Below are 14,962 nucleotides of genomic sequence, written 5' to 3'. Positions count from 1 at the left end.
TTTCATATTTATTTGAGTCATTTCCTGACTAAGTTGATTGAGCACACTGTTTGTTTTTGTTTTTTTACAAATAACTTAATTTTGTGCTCAAAGTAAAAAAAAAGAAAGAAGGTTGTTGGTAAAATGGGAATATGAAGTATGACTATAGTAGAAGCTGCAGGTCAAAGGTCATCCTCCAAGCTGCAGGCGCTCTCATGATGGTTTGAGTCTGAGCAGCAAACTGATAAATCTGTTTATCTGTTTGTCAGTTTGTCTTTCCAGTTAGTTAGCTAGTTAAGTGTAGTTAGCTAGCACAACTTGTTGCATTAGTTAACTGAGGGGTTTCATTTTTTTTTTTGTTTCCTCCTCCTTTCTTTAGTGTGTTTATTTTCACCATGGCATTTGTGTGTGCGATCAACGCAGTGAATTACATGAAATCCCACCGGCAGAATTAACACAACATACTGACTGTTCTTTTCTTTACAGTCTCCTCCTGCTGGAGATAAATTATAAATAAAAACGGAAAGTAGCTGATAACGGAGGTCTGTGGGCTTCTAACAGGTCCAAAAGACGGGGAGCACAACTTTCGGCTCAAAAGAAAACCAGAGAAAAGTCCCGTTAGAGAAATAAACAAATCTGAGGAGGAGGTGCTGGTGGACAGTGAATCGGTCAACTTCCCAGTAGGAACACTTAAATATCCCTCATTTAAATCATGATGTCCTAAAAGTTGTAAAATGAACTAATAGCTGAATCCAGAGTTATTTTCCTCGCCATAATGAATGTGCATCAGACCCACGGGACTGCACCGCCCTGCACGCTCATATGACATATCTGGTTCTGCCAGCTTCCTGCTAGCTGTATGCGGCTGTAATAATGAATATATTGGCTGTAATTCATCACTTTTATTATCTTCTAATACACCCATGGGCTGTATGCTGTAATGCTGATGTGATGTAAATGAGAACATGAATGCTCTTCATACTAATGTAATTTCACACACATGTCATCATTGTTTTACTTTCCTGCAGGCATTGACCTCAAATGGTTAAAGTCAGGATAAGTCATTGGGCAGCGAGTCTCGCAAGAATTTTTGCAGATCTCAGATCAGATTTCCCTTCTAGACACGATGCACGCATCAACACACACTCACACTGACGGCCAATTATCCACACACACACACAAACACGTATACACTGACCTCTGCGATGAAGGCGACGATGATGCAGTCCTCTTTCTCGGCGGGACTGAGCTCTGACATCAGAGAGCTGAGTGTGTCAGTCAGGTAGGAGTGGACCTCCCTCTTAACACTAGGAACTAGAGTTGAGGAAATTTCAGTGTTACAGATTACACTGGATATTTTACAAAAAAAGATGATGCTCAATATGTAGAGAGCTTAATTTGATCTTTACCTTTGGATGGCAGTGTGTCTGGCCTCTCCGGTCCAGTTGTCGCTGCTGGGCCGCAGGTTTCCTCTTGGCGCTCCACTGTGACCGCTCCGTCCTCCGCATGACGATTACCTCATTAACGTTATCGTTCTCTTATAGCGTTGGGTTTAAATCTGAAGTATTGACAAATTGGCGCTTTTGCGTTTAACTTTGACACCAAATCCTCCGCCATCGTCTTGTCTGTCAACTGTCTCTCGTCCTGAGTGTGAAATCTGACTCCTGCTACTCTGAGCTGAGACTCCGTACCGAGTACACACTTTCAGTTTCAGTTTGTAGCTTCAACGTCCGACTAGGTATTGATAGTACATATTGATATCACGGCGCTGATACGCAAAATGAACTAAATGGGTTTTATTTCTGCTTGAACACCATGTAACAACCACGGCAAGCCTAGATTAGACCAGGTTATATTAGATTAAAACCAGATTATAGCACACTGGACCAGTTTAAATTAGATTAGACAAGGTTAGACTACGTTCTACCAGGTTAGTCCTGGTAAACAAAAACACAACAATCTGCTGTTCACTGACCGGGTGCGGTTGATGTCTCTCAGCGCCTGTTTCTCAGTGATGGTCCTCTTAATCTCCTCCAAGACCAAATTCAGCTCTTCGGAGCGCCGCAAGTGGAGGCACACCCTCAACGCCAGGAACTCCCTCAACGCCAGGAATTCCCTCAAAGCCAGGAACTCCCTCAAAGCCAGGAACTCCCTCTCGTAGATATCCACCACATCTCCTGCAGAGGGACGAGGTTATTATGGGTTTACAAATGTATTTCGTTAAACTATTCACATATTGGAAATCTAAATGGTTCCTTTCTCACCTGAAAAAAAATTAATTTTTTTTATGGTTTAAAAACAGCTTTTTGGCAAGTAAAGGATGATAACCATGGATGTATTAACACTGGCTACCGGCAGCGCTAAGCTAAATGATGTCACTTCCGCTCTAAAAGGAAGTGAGAACACAACATGATGCAATGAGGAAACACCCTGGTTCAGGCAAAGAATAAGGTGAATAAGGTCAAGATAAAATTACATTTAAGATAATAAAAAATATGCTCAAATAGTAGCATGGCAAACTGCAGCCGAACAGGCAACAACAGCAGTCAGTGTGTTGACTGTTGTACAGACCATTGAGTACTGTAATTGACCAATCAGTAACGTAATCAAAAAAGCATTGATTAAATGTTATACTTATAAATGCTTAATTATGGGGTTGAAATAAACTGTTAAGACAAAAGGTAAAAATCAACCAAAACAACATATTAATAAAAAAATATATATAAATATAAAAGACTTACCTCAGATCTGTTTCTCTTTTTGTGATTCAGTTTGTTGGGTGCTAAAAGTCACCAGTAGTTAAATACACTTAATTTCAGGGTTCATTTCAGGGACAAATGTTTTTATCTAACATTATTCTGGGTCATATTTCTCTCCGTCTCCATCAACGATGTGTTGAAGATGACACCTGCGGCTGGCAGTTTTTAGCTTCAGTCAGTCCGTCTGACACCATTAGAGGATTTACACCTCATAAAACAGCAACTACCAAGAAACCATAGCTCAGCGTTGGAATATGTTCACTGCTTTTCAACACTTCCAGCGGCTTAAGAGACGCCGCATTCATTTATTTGCATCTACCTGTTTGTATCGATCCTTATTTTCCTCACAGTTTAATTATAATTATATATATACTTTTTCTTACTGTTTTTTTTAATAATAATTATTATATTTTAAAACAGTGCATGTATTTTGTTTAGCGATTTAAATTCCCAAAATGCAATTTATATTTGTGCCATCGGAGGGCGGCGAAGCATTATCTATGAAACCCCCTCCCACATTCATTAATAGTGTATCCAAGATTATTTAGTAATTATGTTTAAAAATAATCATCATGACATTTAAAAGTTAGCGTCTAATTATGTTAAAAACTATATAATATATGCAATAAAATAATAATGTTATCTGACAGCACCTAAATGACAATGTTGTCAGCTGAGCCAAAGAGTACAGAAGCAAAGAGACGAAGCTCTGCTGTTTTTTTTTTTTTTACAACAGTAGCGTCCGCTTGGTCACATGACTCGGTCACGGGGTCCTAACATCACGGTGTCGTCACGGCTTGCGCTCCAGCTACAAATAAGTATGAACAAAACGTCTCCTTCAGTTTGTTTATTAGTCAAAGTTTCTACAGCTCACAAGGTAGTTTATTATTGTTATTTAATTTATTTGTACTAAACGGCAGATAACACTCTGACTCAAGCCTCGGCCTCAAACATCTTCTTCCTCCCGTCCATGCCAGCTTTGTCTTCAATGTTTTTACGCCAGTCACCGACGTCTCGCAGTTCCTTATCCTGAAACACCAAAGACGACCAAAAATCAGAGCTGGACCAGGAGGTTTCATCAAAGTTTCTCTTTCAATCACAAGTTTCAGTTGAAGATCTGAGTAAATGACTGGTCTGGTAACCCTGAAGACCTACCTGACAGCTGACCAGCTCCTGATAAAGGTAGTTAGAGTCAGTCAGGTTTAACTTGACTTCATTTTTTTAACATTCCTAACTTTTAACCACTTCCTCACCTCCTCTTTGACCTCCTTCTTGACCTGCTTCAGATTGGCCCTCAGGTCCAGGTTGACCGTGTGTTTGGAGCCCAGCAGCGCTTTCAGCATGGCGTCGGCCGACATGCGTACTTTCCTCAGGACGGGCTTCTTGAACTTCCCCACCAGGTCCTGAACTTTGATCTTCAGGTCGTCAATCTGGAAAGTGGAAACGGTAGCGACGCCACAATGAATGAAAATTAAGTCTGGGTTTACTACAAACAGCGCAAACCATTGTTTGGTTTGTCTGTTCTGGGCTACTGGAGCAACATGACGCACTCCATGAAGAGGACACACTCCCTATGTAGATATGAAGGACTCATTCTAAGTTAAAACACAACAATTCTCAGTTTCAGGTGATTATACACTAATGAAAACATAGTTATTAACATTATATTCCATTTCTACCAATAGATCACTCAAAATGCCACACTGGGCCTTTAAAATCTTACCAGTTAAAAATGGAGCTAAAGATGTAATGTTTGTCCTGAGCGTGGAAGCAGAGGAAAGTTATTGGACCATTAAAATCTAAAGGGCTGACCCTCTGGTTCTGTATTATGAATCATTTTATACACATTTCCCCAAAATTCAACCTGACAAACTATCTTTTAAAACTCTGGAACCTCCGCTAGATTTAAAAATAAAGTAACGTGAGTTTTGAACAATGTTCGGGAGCATAGCTTGAGTTTGAAGGTTCTGCAGGAGGTTAAATCGTTAAATAATTTAATATAATCTACCTCCTTGTTGGTTTTATTGACTTTCATATCCAGGTCGTATCGCTCCTCGTCCATCACGTCGATCTTGTGGTGGATCTCCCGGCACAGCTCCTGAACACAAACATCAGCAATATTGTCAAAGTGATGCACTGTGGACCATAGACTGTATATAAAGATGGACGACATGACTGCTCCCCAAAAGTGAAGCCAAAACATCTGGATCGCCCTCTGGTGGCTGGCTGCAGTATAGGTCATAAAACCCGCCCCACATATACAGGAAGCATAATGCCGTAACAAAGATTTAAGAGGGTAAATAGGAGCAGATCACAAAACAAGGAGGCTTCATGCTAAAATATGACCAGATATACTTGTGAATTATAAATAAAGGCCTGTCTCTAATATAAGCCTGCTTCAAATAAAGACCTGGTACCCTCTGCAGTTAATTAAAGGCCCTGGACATTTATGGTAGGCTAATCACAACTATGGATGAATGGATGGATGGTTTTAATCCTATTATGTGTGGAGGAAGAACCTGCCAAAATCAAAAATGAATAAATAAATGTCATTAAATGTCCAAAAATAATATTAAAAATAAATGTAGGCATTAATTAATTTATAAAATGTGACATAAATTGATATTTCTGTTTAAATATTCTTCATTTAGTAACCTGTGTATTAATTCCACTATTTATCTACTCTTCTGTTTAACTTCCCCTTATATTTATTAATTTTATTAACTTTCAAATGTATTTATTCATTATTAAAATGTATGTATTTATTTATTTCTGCAGGGTTTTCCCTTTGCATTTCCCCACCGATTTATTTTCCCAAGCTTATTTATTTCTGTATTCTTTTCTTTACACATTTCTTTTTACGTTTCTTTATGCATTTCTGCCTCATTATGCAAATGAGGGGGCTGTCATTCAACATCTGTGTCATCATGGGGTCAACAACAGAATATCCAGCAGAAATAAATAAATACAAGTTAATAACTAATAAATACATTTTAAAAATAAATTTAAAATAAATAAAAACAAATAATTTAAAATAAATAAACATATTTAAAAGTTAATAAATAAATGGGGAAATTAAATAGGAGAGTATATAGATAGGGGAATTAATACAAAGGTAAATAAATAAAGAAACTAATTGAAACAGAAATATCAATTTGTGTCACATTTTATCAATTAATTAACTCCTACATTTATTTTGTAACATTCTTTTTTGTACATTTAATGGGATATTTATTTATTTATTGAGTCATTTATTTATTTATTCATTCATTTTTTTTAATTTGGCAGGTTCTGTCCATTATTATGTACTCCTTTTATTATATTTTATAAGACATAAATATATCTATAGTAATATGTCAAACTGAAAACACTGTCACTGCATGTTCTATGGAGGAATAAATACAGTAAAGTCACAATATAAACCCTGTATAATGCATCACGCTGCACTGTGAACTGACCTGCAGCTCCTGCATGCTCCTGGGCATGGACACAGGAGGACAGCTCTCAGCCATGTAGCTCGTCCTCTCCTTCTCTTGCTCCCTCTCCTCCTCCTCCAGTAAGATTTTAGCGATGGACAGCATCAAACTCTGCCAGACAACAGACACATTACATCACATATTTATAGTCTTAGCAGCAAGAGGCATCCCTCTGCTCACTGCTGTCACTGAAAAGTGTGAATGGGAAGAGATTTTTGCCAGTTTCTGTGAACAAAAAATGACCCATTTTCTTTTATTACTCAATACTGTAAAAGATGTAAAAGGATCTTTTACCTTCAGATGATGCTTGCGACTCGATGACATCTTTTTCCTGAAGGATTTGAGAAAACATTTATTAGTTATGACGGATTTCTTCGACAGTGTATTATGGCCATTGTAGGTAAAAATATATATTTATGGAGCCGGGGACGGTCTGGTAATATTCTGACAAAAATCTCACAAAATGTGGATACTCTGAGATTATAAAGTCATAAATTAGCTAGAAAAAAATCTGAATTTCTGTGAGATTAAAGTCACATATTTACAAGAAAATAATAGGTTTTTTTCGTCAAGGAACCACGTTGCAAGGCTGGATCAACCTCATTACGCTAAAAACGCCACCGCTTGTTGTGTATTATGCCTGCAGTTTATGATCTCATCAAATTATACTTTGCATGAATAAAAGAATAAAGAAATACTCGTAATTTTAGCCCAGAATCACCAGATTATCATAAGCATCCGGACTTTGAAGAGACATTGTTGTGAGTTTTTTCCTCTTAAATTAGTAATTTCTTTCTCGTAATTTACCACTTTAATCTCAGAGAAAGTTTTTTCTCTGAATATTACCCCACTCCCCTGGCTCTATAATATTTTTTTTTAACCTACAATGGCCCTAATAAATCCTGAAATCAATTAATCTTGATTTGAAACAGATATTTTTATTTATTTTCCAAAAAATGCAGGAAGGTTTTAGGACTCAATAATAGACCAAATGGGATGATGAAGATTATTTTTTCCAGTGCAAATATTTGCACAAATTTAGTTTCTGTATCACTTCTACGATATATATATAAATAAATAAATATGTATTTAAAACAGGACTTTTACATATATGAGGAAAAAGTACCATGCAATAGATTTTAACAGGTCAAAGATAAGCACAGTTCATGTGTATATTTGTATAGGTATATAGAGCCTATATTGAATACCCTTTTCCTACCTTTCAGTAAGAGATGTTGTGAATGAGGAAATAGAGTGATTTAATATGACATTTGTGCTTTTTATATACTGTATATATACGATATGTACAAGTCCTGTTTTAAATGCAACATATGGTTCTTCTGATTAGATACTTAAAAAATTTGACATGATTTTGACATTCTGAAGTTTATCTTCAGTGTTATGGGTTCAAAATAAAACATAGATGAACATATAAATGAATGAGATCCAGAATCACTCACTCTGACATCTTGGCGTTTGTCTGGCTTCAAAGCCTGCAGAAAAACATAATTTCATTTTTGACACATGAGTATATAAGAAAAGTATCTGAGAAAGACAGAGAAGTCATTCAGTATGAGGTGGACAGCTGACACAAACAGAGAGGGAATAGGAAACGACTTGAAGACAGGTCAGGGTGAGGAGGACCAGGACTGGAATGTTTCTGTCTGGTCTCTCAGAAATAATAACTCCACTTAGAGGAAACAGGACACCAACTGAGAAACCTCCAGTCTAAATTAGGACAAGGGTTTGGGGTCCAGTTGTCTCCCCGTGGGCATCCTTGTCATGAAAGGTCTGTCTTCTGGAAGATTATCAGGAAACACTTGATACCTCCTCTGTTAATACAAACATCTCTGACTGTGACTGAGACGTCTTCTCTGAAAATAGAGACCGGGCAGAACAATCTAGAGAGCGACAATCACTGCGTCCAAACGGAAAACAGAGAAATAAAGGCTCTCCAGTCTTTACTAAAATATCTAAAAGACGTCACAACAATGATTTCTCCACAAAGACATAGAATAGTTGATAAAACTCAGGGGTGTGACCATCATGTTTGTCTGGCTCCAAATCCCAATCCAGTGGTATAACATCGGGCCTCATGCAGGAAGCGATATACGAACAAATGTTCTCTTATTTTGTTCGTGTCCACGATTTGTTCTTATTTTGTTCGTACCCAATGATTGCTGGGATTCACCAATGTTTCCTTTTTTTGTTTGCTCTTCTCTGAGGTAAGAGAACATTTTACGAGTGGTTGAGAGTACTCTTGCCAAGATAAGAAAAAAAAATCTTTTTTTCAGAGTCCACAAATTGTTTGTCCAACGCAAGGAAACCTACGTTTTAAATTTGAGGAAAATAAAACAAATTATTTAATAATCAAATTTAGATTATGTTTGAGTAATTATAATGATTGGATTATTTAATTCATCATTCAGCACACCATGGGTAGGAGCAGATTTAAGAATGTTTGGTGCATCTGGAGTAGACTTCTCTTATTTTTTTTCTTAAAAGAAAATGGAGAAAATATAAGACACATTTAAGAGAATGCTGCTGCATGAGGCCCGTTGAGTAAGTGCCGATACCAATACAGAGTTTGATCCAATGTTTCTCTTACAGCACTGAGTATTTTTAGGTTTTTAACAGAACAACAAACAAAAAAGCATCAAAAATGTTTATATAGCCGATAGTGATCAATCAAACACACAGAATCTGCATGATCCTGATTCTGCAGAGTGATCATGGTTTTTTTTGTGCTCCCGATCAGAGTCCTTAAACACCGAGTATGTGCCAATACCAATATCAAGTCTGATCCAATATTTCTCTGACAACATTGTGTAAGTTGATTCTTTTTGAACAGCATAACAAACAAAAAAGGATCAGAAATTGACCTGACTTTATGCAGCTGATACTGATCCCGCTTCTGCAGATAGATTTGGGACATCCTGAGTACAAACCACATCTGTTAAACTGACTTAAAAGGATCGTGTGTGTCGTCCAAACACAAAAACAGTTTGGGAATAGGATGTCTAGCAGATCCAGTTTTTACAAAAAGGACATTTTATAATAGCCTTATTGTGTGTAACAATCTGACGGCCTCGCCGCTATTCAGTTTTTCAGAAGGCATAACGGTTTTAAAGGTAGAGTGAAGCCACTTGTATAAAATAAAACTAGAAAACCTAATGAATCCATTGGTACCAACCATGTCATACTAGCTTGTCGCGAAGGAGTCTAAATAATGCTCCAAACTCCACAAAAACGAGCATGTCCATTTCCAAAGGGGTCCCTTGACCTCTGACCTCAAGATATGTGAATGAAAATTGGTTCTATGGGTACCCACGAGTCTCCCTTTTACAGACATGCCCACTTTATTGGGCCCAAATCACAGCATGGCTTTTTCTATGGTGTTCCTCAAGGTCTTGGTGTCTTAATGTGGTATTTTGGAGGAATTATTGATCTTTTCTATCAATTCTTCAGTGGTAAAAAATGGATCAATTTAGCACCAAATCTGTGTAACAAATGGTATCAACCCAAAAAATTACTGCAACAAAGTCTCGTTCCTCCTACAAATACATAACGGATCTGAGATGTTTTACTGCAAAATGATAAGATGACTTTGTGTCCAGATTCTGAAAAAAAATATGAATTTGTTCTGTTGTACTCTGAGACCGGAGCTCATATTAGATCCTCACTAAATTGACATTATAAACTATAAACAAAATATACTGTATGTATGTATTTGTAAGGTAACTGTATAATCCAAGCTATTCTATATTTTTCACCTTTTATATTTTCTTGGATTGTTGATGCTGCAGACTATTGTGAGCATAACTGGATCAAACATGAAGCAAAAAAACAACTTATTAAACAAAGCTGTCAGATTAATAACTAAGTCTGAGCTCTGACACATTAAATGTATTCAAACAGTCTGTGATGACACGGCGATAAACACTGGGACCATCTGCATTTACACACACACACCTCATCACACTTCACTTACTGACATTCTGCATTCTTGCTAACTCCTGCATGTTTACAGCCTCTATTTTATACTGATGTTCATTAACATGCTCTTACCACGATCAAATAAACAAATAAATGAAATGAAAATGATTTCATCCTCAGTGGACATCAACCACCTTCGTCATCCTACAGCTGGTTTGTTTTTACCAACTTGTCAATAACAGCTTAAACATCCAAAAACAACACATTTGTTTTGACAAGAACTCATGACGACAGGGTCAAAAAGCTCATCTATGAATCACATTTGTGCAAAACCAATCAGCAGAAGAAAAGTAAAGCTTTGCTTACCTTTTGGTTCTTAGACGGAAACAGAGCGGAGCAACAGATTTTGGGAAGCAGCTCAGTTTTGGCACTATTAGTTGGTTTATATTGAATTCCCCAAAGGCAGAGGAAACCCCATCTTTCTCTTTATGGAAGTCGATTTTCTCTCAGACCAATGGGCTCACTAGCACCTGAAATATTATATCTGACCCCCCCTTCACCCTCAGATCTCCTCCCTATCTGACTTTATAAATAGCCCCTTCCTTCTAGATTGTTTCACTGATTATTATTCCTCCTTAAACAAAGCTACTCGTCAGCCTGGAGGTGAAGACGAAGAGAAGTAGAGTGGAGGTCGACAAGATGTGACTCAATAAACAGATTATTATCACACATGACCACTGCCAGGCTCAGTGTATAAAACAAGGCTGGACTCGATGAAGGAAACCAGCGAGCAGCCGTAATGAAAGTTGAAGCGACAGCAGGTGGAGGGCAAGAAAGAGTCAGAGTGAGGTTTCAAGGCGGTCATTTAAGACACACTAAGTGGATGCTATTAAGAGGCTGTTAACAGGCGAAGCTGTTAACAGGAACGTTTGGATGAAGATCACACAGGAAGTTCTGTGCAGGAAGACAAACAGGAAAGGGGCAGAAATATGAGAATAAAAAGGTCATAAATAGAAAAGACTGTTTGCAAACAAATAGTTAGGGGACTCATTTACACAACAGGGACATTTATTTTAGTTTTAAAACCATATGAACAACAGCAAGGCCTCTGAATAAATATTGTTTTCATTAAACGGCGAAGGATGAAAGGAAATACAACAAATAGTAGTGTTTGTTGGTTGCTTAATTTTAAGTTGCATAAATAATGCAGGAAGTTTCCTTAAAGGGCAGGTCTATTATTTTGTTTTGCTTTTTAGGTTTTTATATCATTCTGTAGCTTCCCAGTAGCGTTCCTTATGTATTCAGTAGCTAAACAATGTACTGCTGTAGACGCAACACAAACAAACTAACCGATCGATGTAGCGGTAGACCAGAAACTCCTGAGAGGTCAAATTACTGTTTTTGTGAATGGAGTCTGGTGGCTTCGAAGACCCCGTTGAAAAGGCTGTCTAACGGCAAGGTAAAGCAGTGAAAATATTCTAAATATAGCGTAAACTTAAATTGATAAAATACGTTTTTCTGCTGCTACCGTCCTCAGACCGCCCTTTCTGACGGGGAACTGAAGACGTTATAAGCCACCAGACTCCATTCATAAAAACAGTAATTTTACCTCTCAGAACATGGGAGTATACATACAAAACCACTTAAAAAATCTAAACCAACCCTTTCAGTTATTTACAAACTTAGCACAGCTAATGTTGACTCAGCTAGTGCTAGCATTCACATTATTCATAACATTATTGATTAGCTTACTGTGGTAACATTGCTTTTTACTAACGGCTGAGTGGGCGTTTCCATCTGAAAAACCCGGAAAAGAACGCAGATGGACCCTTTAACTCTATTAATGGTAAGAAAAAATTGGAAAAAAGCTACAAATATATAAAATAAATAAAGAATATAAAGTAAGAACAAAAATAAATACAACTACATGACTTGCACACAAGAGATGACCTTGTGTTTTAGTGTCGAAGTAACACAGTAAAAATCCAAATACAGTTGTCGATTATCCTGTCCAGCTTACTTTAACGGCTAATTTTAACAGCAGGCCGAGGGACAACAATTAGAAATGTTTGGCTAACACTGGAACATCTCATTGTCCCTGAGGATAAAAATAAGTATATTAATTTAATATTATTATATTACGCTAAGGTATTCCTGACATGTGTAAAAGCTCTGGTGTTTCTCTATGAGAGGGGTGAGGCTAACAGATGGAGGGTTTCAGTCACGGCTGCTGGTGACAGACAAACTGCAGCATGTGAAGCCACGAATACACAAATGATACGAGACCCTTAAAACCACAACTGCGACTATTACAGCTCTCCATGAAGTCAAAGTAGTTTTAAACTGGAACATCTCATGTGCGCTTGTACCAAGAATCTGTTGTTGTTGTACATTTAATCTGGTAGCTAATGTGTATAGAAGATGGATGCGTTGTTGTTTCCTCTGCAGTTAGTTGTTAGGTCATTACAGGTGGTTGCAACGTGGTTTTTTTATGGCTTTTGGGGGGGAAATTCATTATGATCGAGTTTTTCACAGCGTTCCACCCCTGCCAAGGACTAAATCCATCAGGTCCTGTCTCAGATATGTGGTGACAGGACGTGACCAAAATAGAAAGAATAGACGTCACCTAATGAGGCGGAAATTATAGTGATGACAGAATCAAAGCAGAACTCTCTACAGCTCTCTGATGCGACTGGTTTGAGGGTACTGAGCCATTTCCATTGATCAAACTGAGGGAAAATCCATTATTTCTTCTCAAAAACATCTCAAACTAGGGTGACCAGATCCCAACGAACCAAATGTGGGACAAAGAGTTTGTGTGGGACAATGTGGGACACGTTACCAAGGCTGAGAGGTAGTCTACAATTTTGATATATTATCTGTGTAACTTAAATAATAAACATTTCTATTTCGCCCCTTATCTTGTATCATATCTATGCTTTAATGCCCGAACGCATCCATAGATCAACACGTCTCTTTTTGAGCTGAACATTTCTTGTGAGACTCACATGAACTGTGTCGCTTCATGTCGTATTCCCTCGGTGTTAAATTGAAAAAGAACTCACAAAAAACTCTGAGAATCGCCTTCCACCAGCTTATCAATACTTATAAGTAGTTTCACAGTCTTTGTTGCAGCTGATCTTCCTTTTCTTTGTGGTAGTTTCCATCATATTCAGCCTAAATCTGCAGAGCTTGTGACTTTGCGGTGACTCGCAATTTTCTCCGTTGGGCGTAGCGTGGCAAAGACGGTGAAATGTTAATCTGCACTTGACCCACGTGTGCGATGTGTGTGTGTGATGACAGCCGTCCCTGCTTTCTTCACAGCAAATGGATAAAAGACAGATTTTTTTTTAAAAAGCATCTGTCCTGCAGTGATTTGACTTTTGAAAACTGGAGCCAAAGAAATGTTGTGGAATGATTTTGGACATCGTCTCAATGTGTGGGACGTGGGACAAGGGATAAAAATGCTGTGCAGTCCCTCGTAAAGTAGAACACGTGGTCACCTTATCTCAAACTGATAGCCATAACATACAATACAGTAACTTTGGTAAACACTGAGGTTCTTAAAACCTTTAGTTACTTACCAAACAAGCAGCTCGCGTGATGTCACTATACGCTAACATCGCCCCAGAAAACACCTTAACCTGCAATCCACTTTGCATTTTTTTAGGATTATTGTGGTGACACTGGGGTCTGTTCCACATACTGTAAAGACAGATAGTTGTGATGTTGTCCAAGAGCATCTGAAGGGAAACATGTTTAAAGCCTCTGTTGATCCACACAGGTGTTTCCAGTTAATCTGGTTGATTAGACCTTTTCTCAGGACTGTGTGGGCGTGTACAGACTAACTGAATGACATCTTCCTGAGTCTCCTGTTAGCTTTGTTCAATCTGTTAGGGTGGGACAAATTTTATCATTCTTTTGGTACGTGTCCACAGGATCCGTCCAATGCATGGCTTATTTCTCGCCTTTATGGTACGTGTCCACAGGGGAGTTTTTTACCGCAAGGGATTGCCTCGCTTCCCAGCATTGGAAGCTTGATGGGCTGCCACTAGACACAACACACTCCGCTCCTGATTGGACGAACGCTTTCCCTCCGCGGGCTGCCGCTCTCAGCTTTCAAACCGGAAACAACATGGCGGCTCGTTCCTTTCTTCTCTTATTTCACGAAAACAGTTCACCGAAATGTGTTTCTGAAAACATTTGAGGTGAGAAATAAGCCATGAAGTTGCTGAATCTGTTTTTATTTTGGATCGACAACGTTTATTTTAAAAGATTCTCAGGAGTTTCGAGAGGCGGCGAGTCGCGTCGGACACCTGTGATTTGCATAAAGTAGACTAGACCTCAACTTTATGCAAATGAGGAGCGGCCAACGTGACGCTCCGTCTCTCAAATCGCACCGCCACGCTACCAGAATGCATTGGCTCCAAGCTATAGACCAGACCAGCATGTCTTTATGGCTCCAAGCTATAGACCAGACCAGCATGGCGTGATTGCCGAGGCTGCGCTCTAAATATAGTTTCAATTTAGTTTTTCTTAAAGACTATAGTTTTTATTTAGTTTCAGTTTGCTAAAAGTATTTTTCACTGCATATTTGCGTTATACTTTCCGTTTTAGTTTACTATAATAACCCCGGTTTGGACACCTTTAAAAAGACCTTTAGTCGTAGTGAGTACACTGGCTTTTGCTCATTTCAAGACCATTCAAAAGACCATTTGCCATTGCCTTGTACTTTTACTGCTTTGTACCGGATGGTACATTTGCAAAGTCAGCACCAAAACATCTGTTAAGTACATACTTTTCTTTAATATT

At 38.2% G+C, this 14,962-nt stretch overlaps 1 protein-coding gene across 3 annotated transcripts; it reads right to left on the bottom strand.

Moving 5' to 3' along the window:
- Positions 1–3,570: 3,570 nt before the first annotated feature.
- Positions 3,571–13,920, bottom strand: LOC141766529 (troponin I, fast skeletal muscle-like). Of its 3 annotated transcripts, none has more exons than XM_074633450.1 (7): positions 13,857–13,920; positions 7,675–7,707; positions 6,509–6,545; positions 6,197–6,325; positions 4,747–4,836; positions 3,992–4,168; positions 3,571–3,767 (listed from the first exon to the last, which is right to left on the bottom strand). In XM_074633450.1, exons 2-7 carry the CDS (start codon positions 7,680–7,682, stop codon positions 3,672–3,674), a joined length of 537 nt encoding a protein of 178 aa, XP_074489551.1. In that variant the 5' UTR covers positions 7,683–7,707; positions 13,857–13,920; the 3' UTR covers positions 3,571–3,671. The 3 variants fall into 3 exon arrangements, with proteins under 3 accessions (XP_074489551.1, XP_074489552.1, XP_074489550.1); XM_074633451.1 differs by lacking the exon at positions 13,857–13,920 and adding an exon at positions 13,735–13,843; XM_074633449.1 differs by lacking the exon at positions 13,857–13,920 and adding an exon at positions 10,517–11,104.
- Between the last annotated feature and the right edge of the window lie 1,042 nt (positions 13,921–14,962).

This window comes from Sebastes fasciatus, chromosome 4 (assembly GCF_043250625.1).
Source record: "Sebastes fasciatus isolate fSebFas1 chromosome 4, fSebFas1.pri, whole genome shotgun sequence".
NCBI classification, from domain to species: domain Eukaryota; kingdom Metazoa; phylum Chordata; class Actinopteri; order Perciformes; family Sebastidae; genus Sebastes; species Sebastes fasciatus.
This window is presented reverse-complemented; position numbering and strand designations above follow the sequence as displayed.

Excerpts from the sequence above, each read along its gene's own strand:
- LOC141766529 (XM_074633450.1), bottom strand. Across the intron at positions 4,837-6,196 it reads GGAGCATGCAGGAGCTGCAG|GAGCTGTGCCGGGAGATCCA; the intron begins GTCAGTTCACAG and ends GTTTGTGTTCAG. Across the intron at positions 3,768-3,991 it reads AGAAGGAGGTCAAAGAGGAG|GATAAGGAACTGCGAGACGT; the intron begins GTGAGGAAGTGG and ends TTGGTGTTTCAG.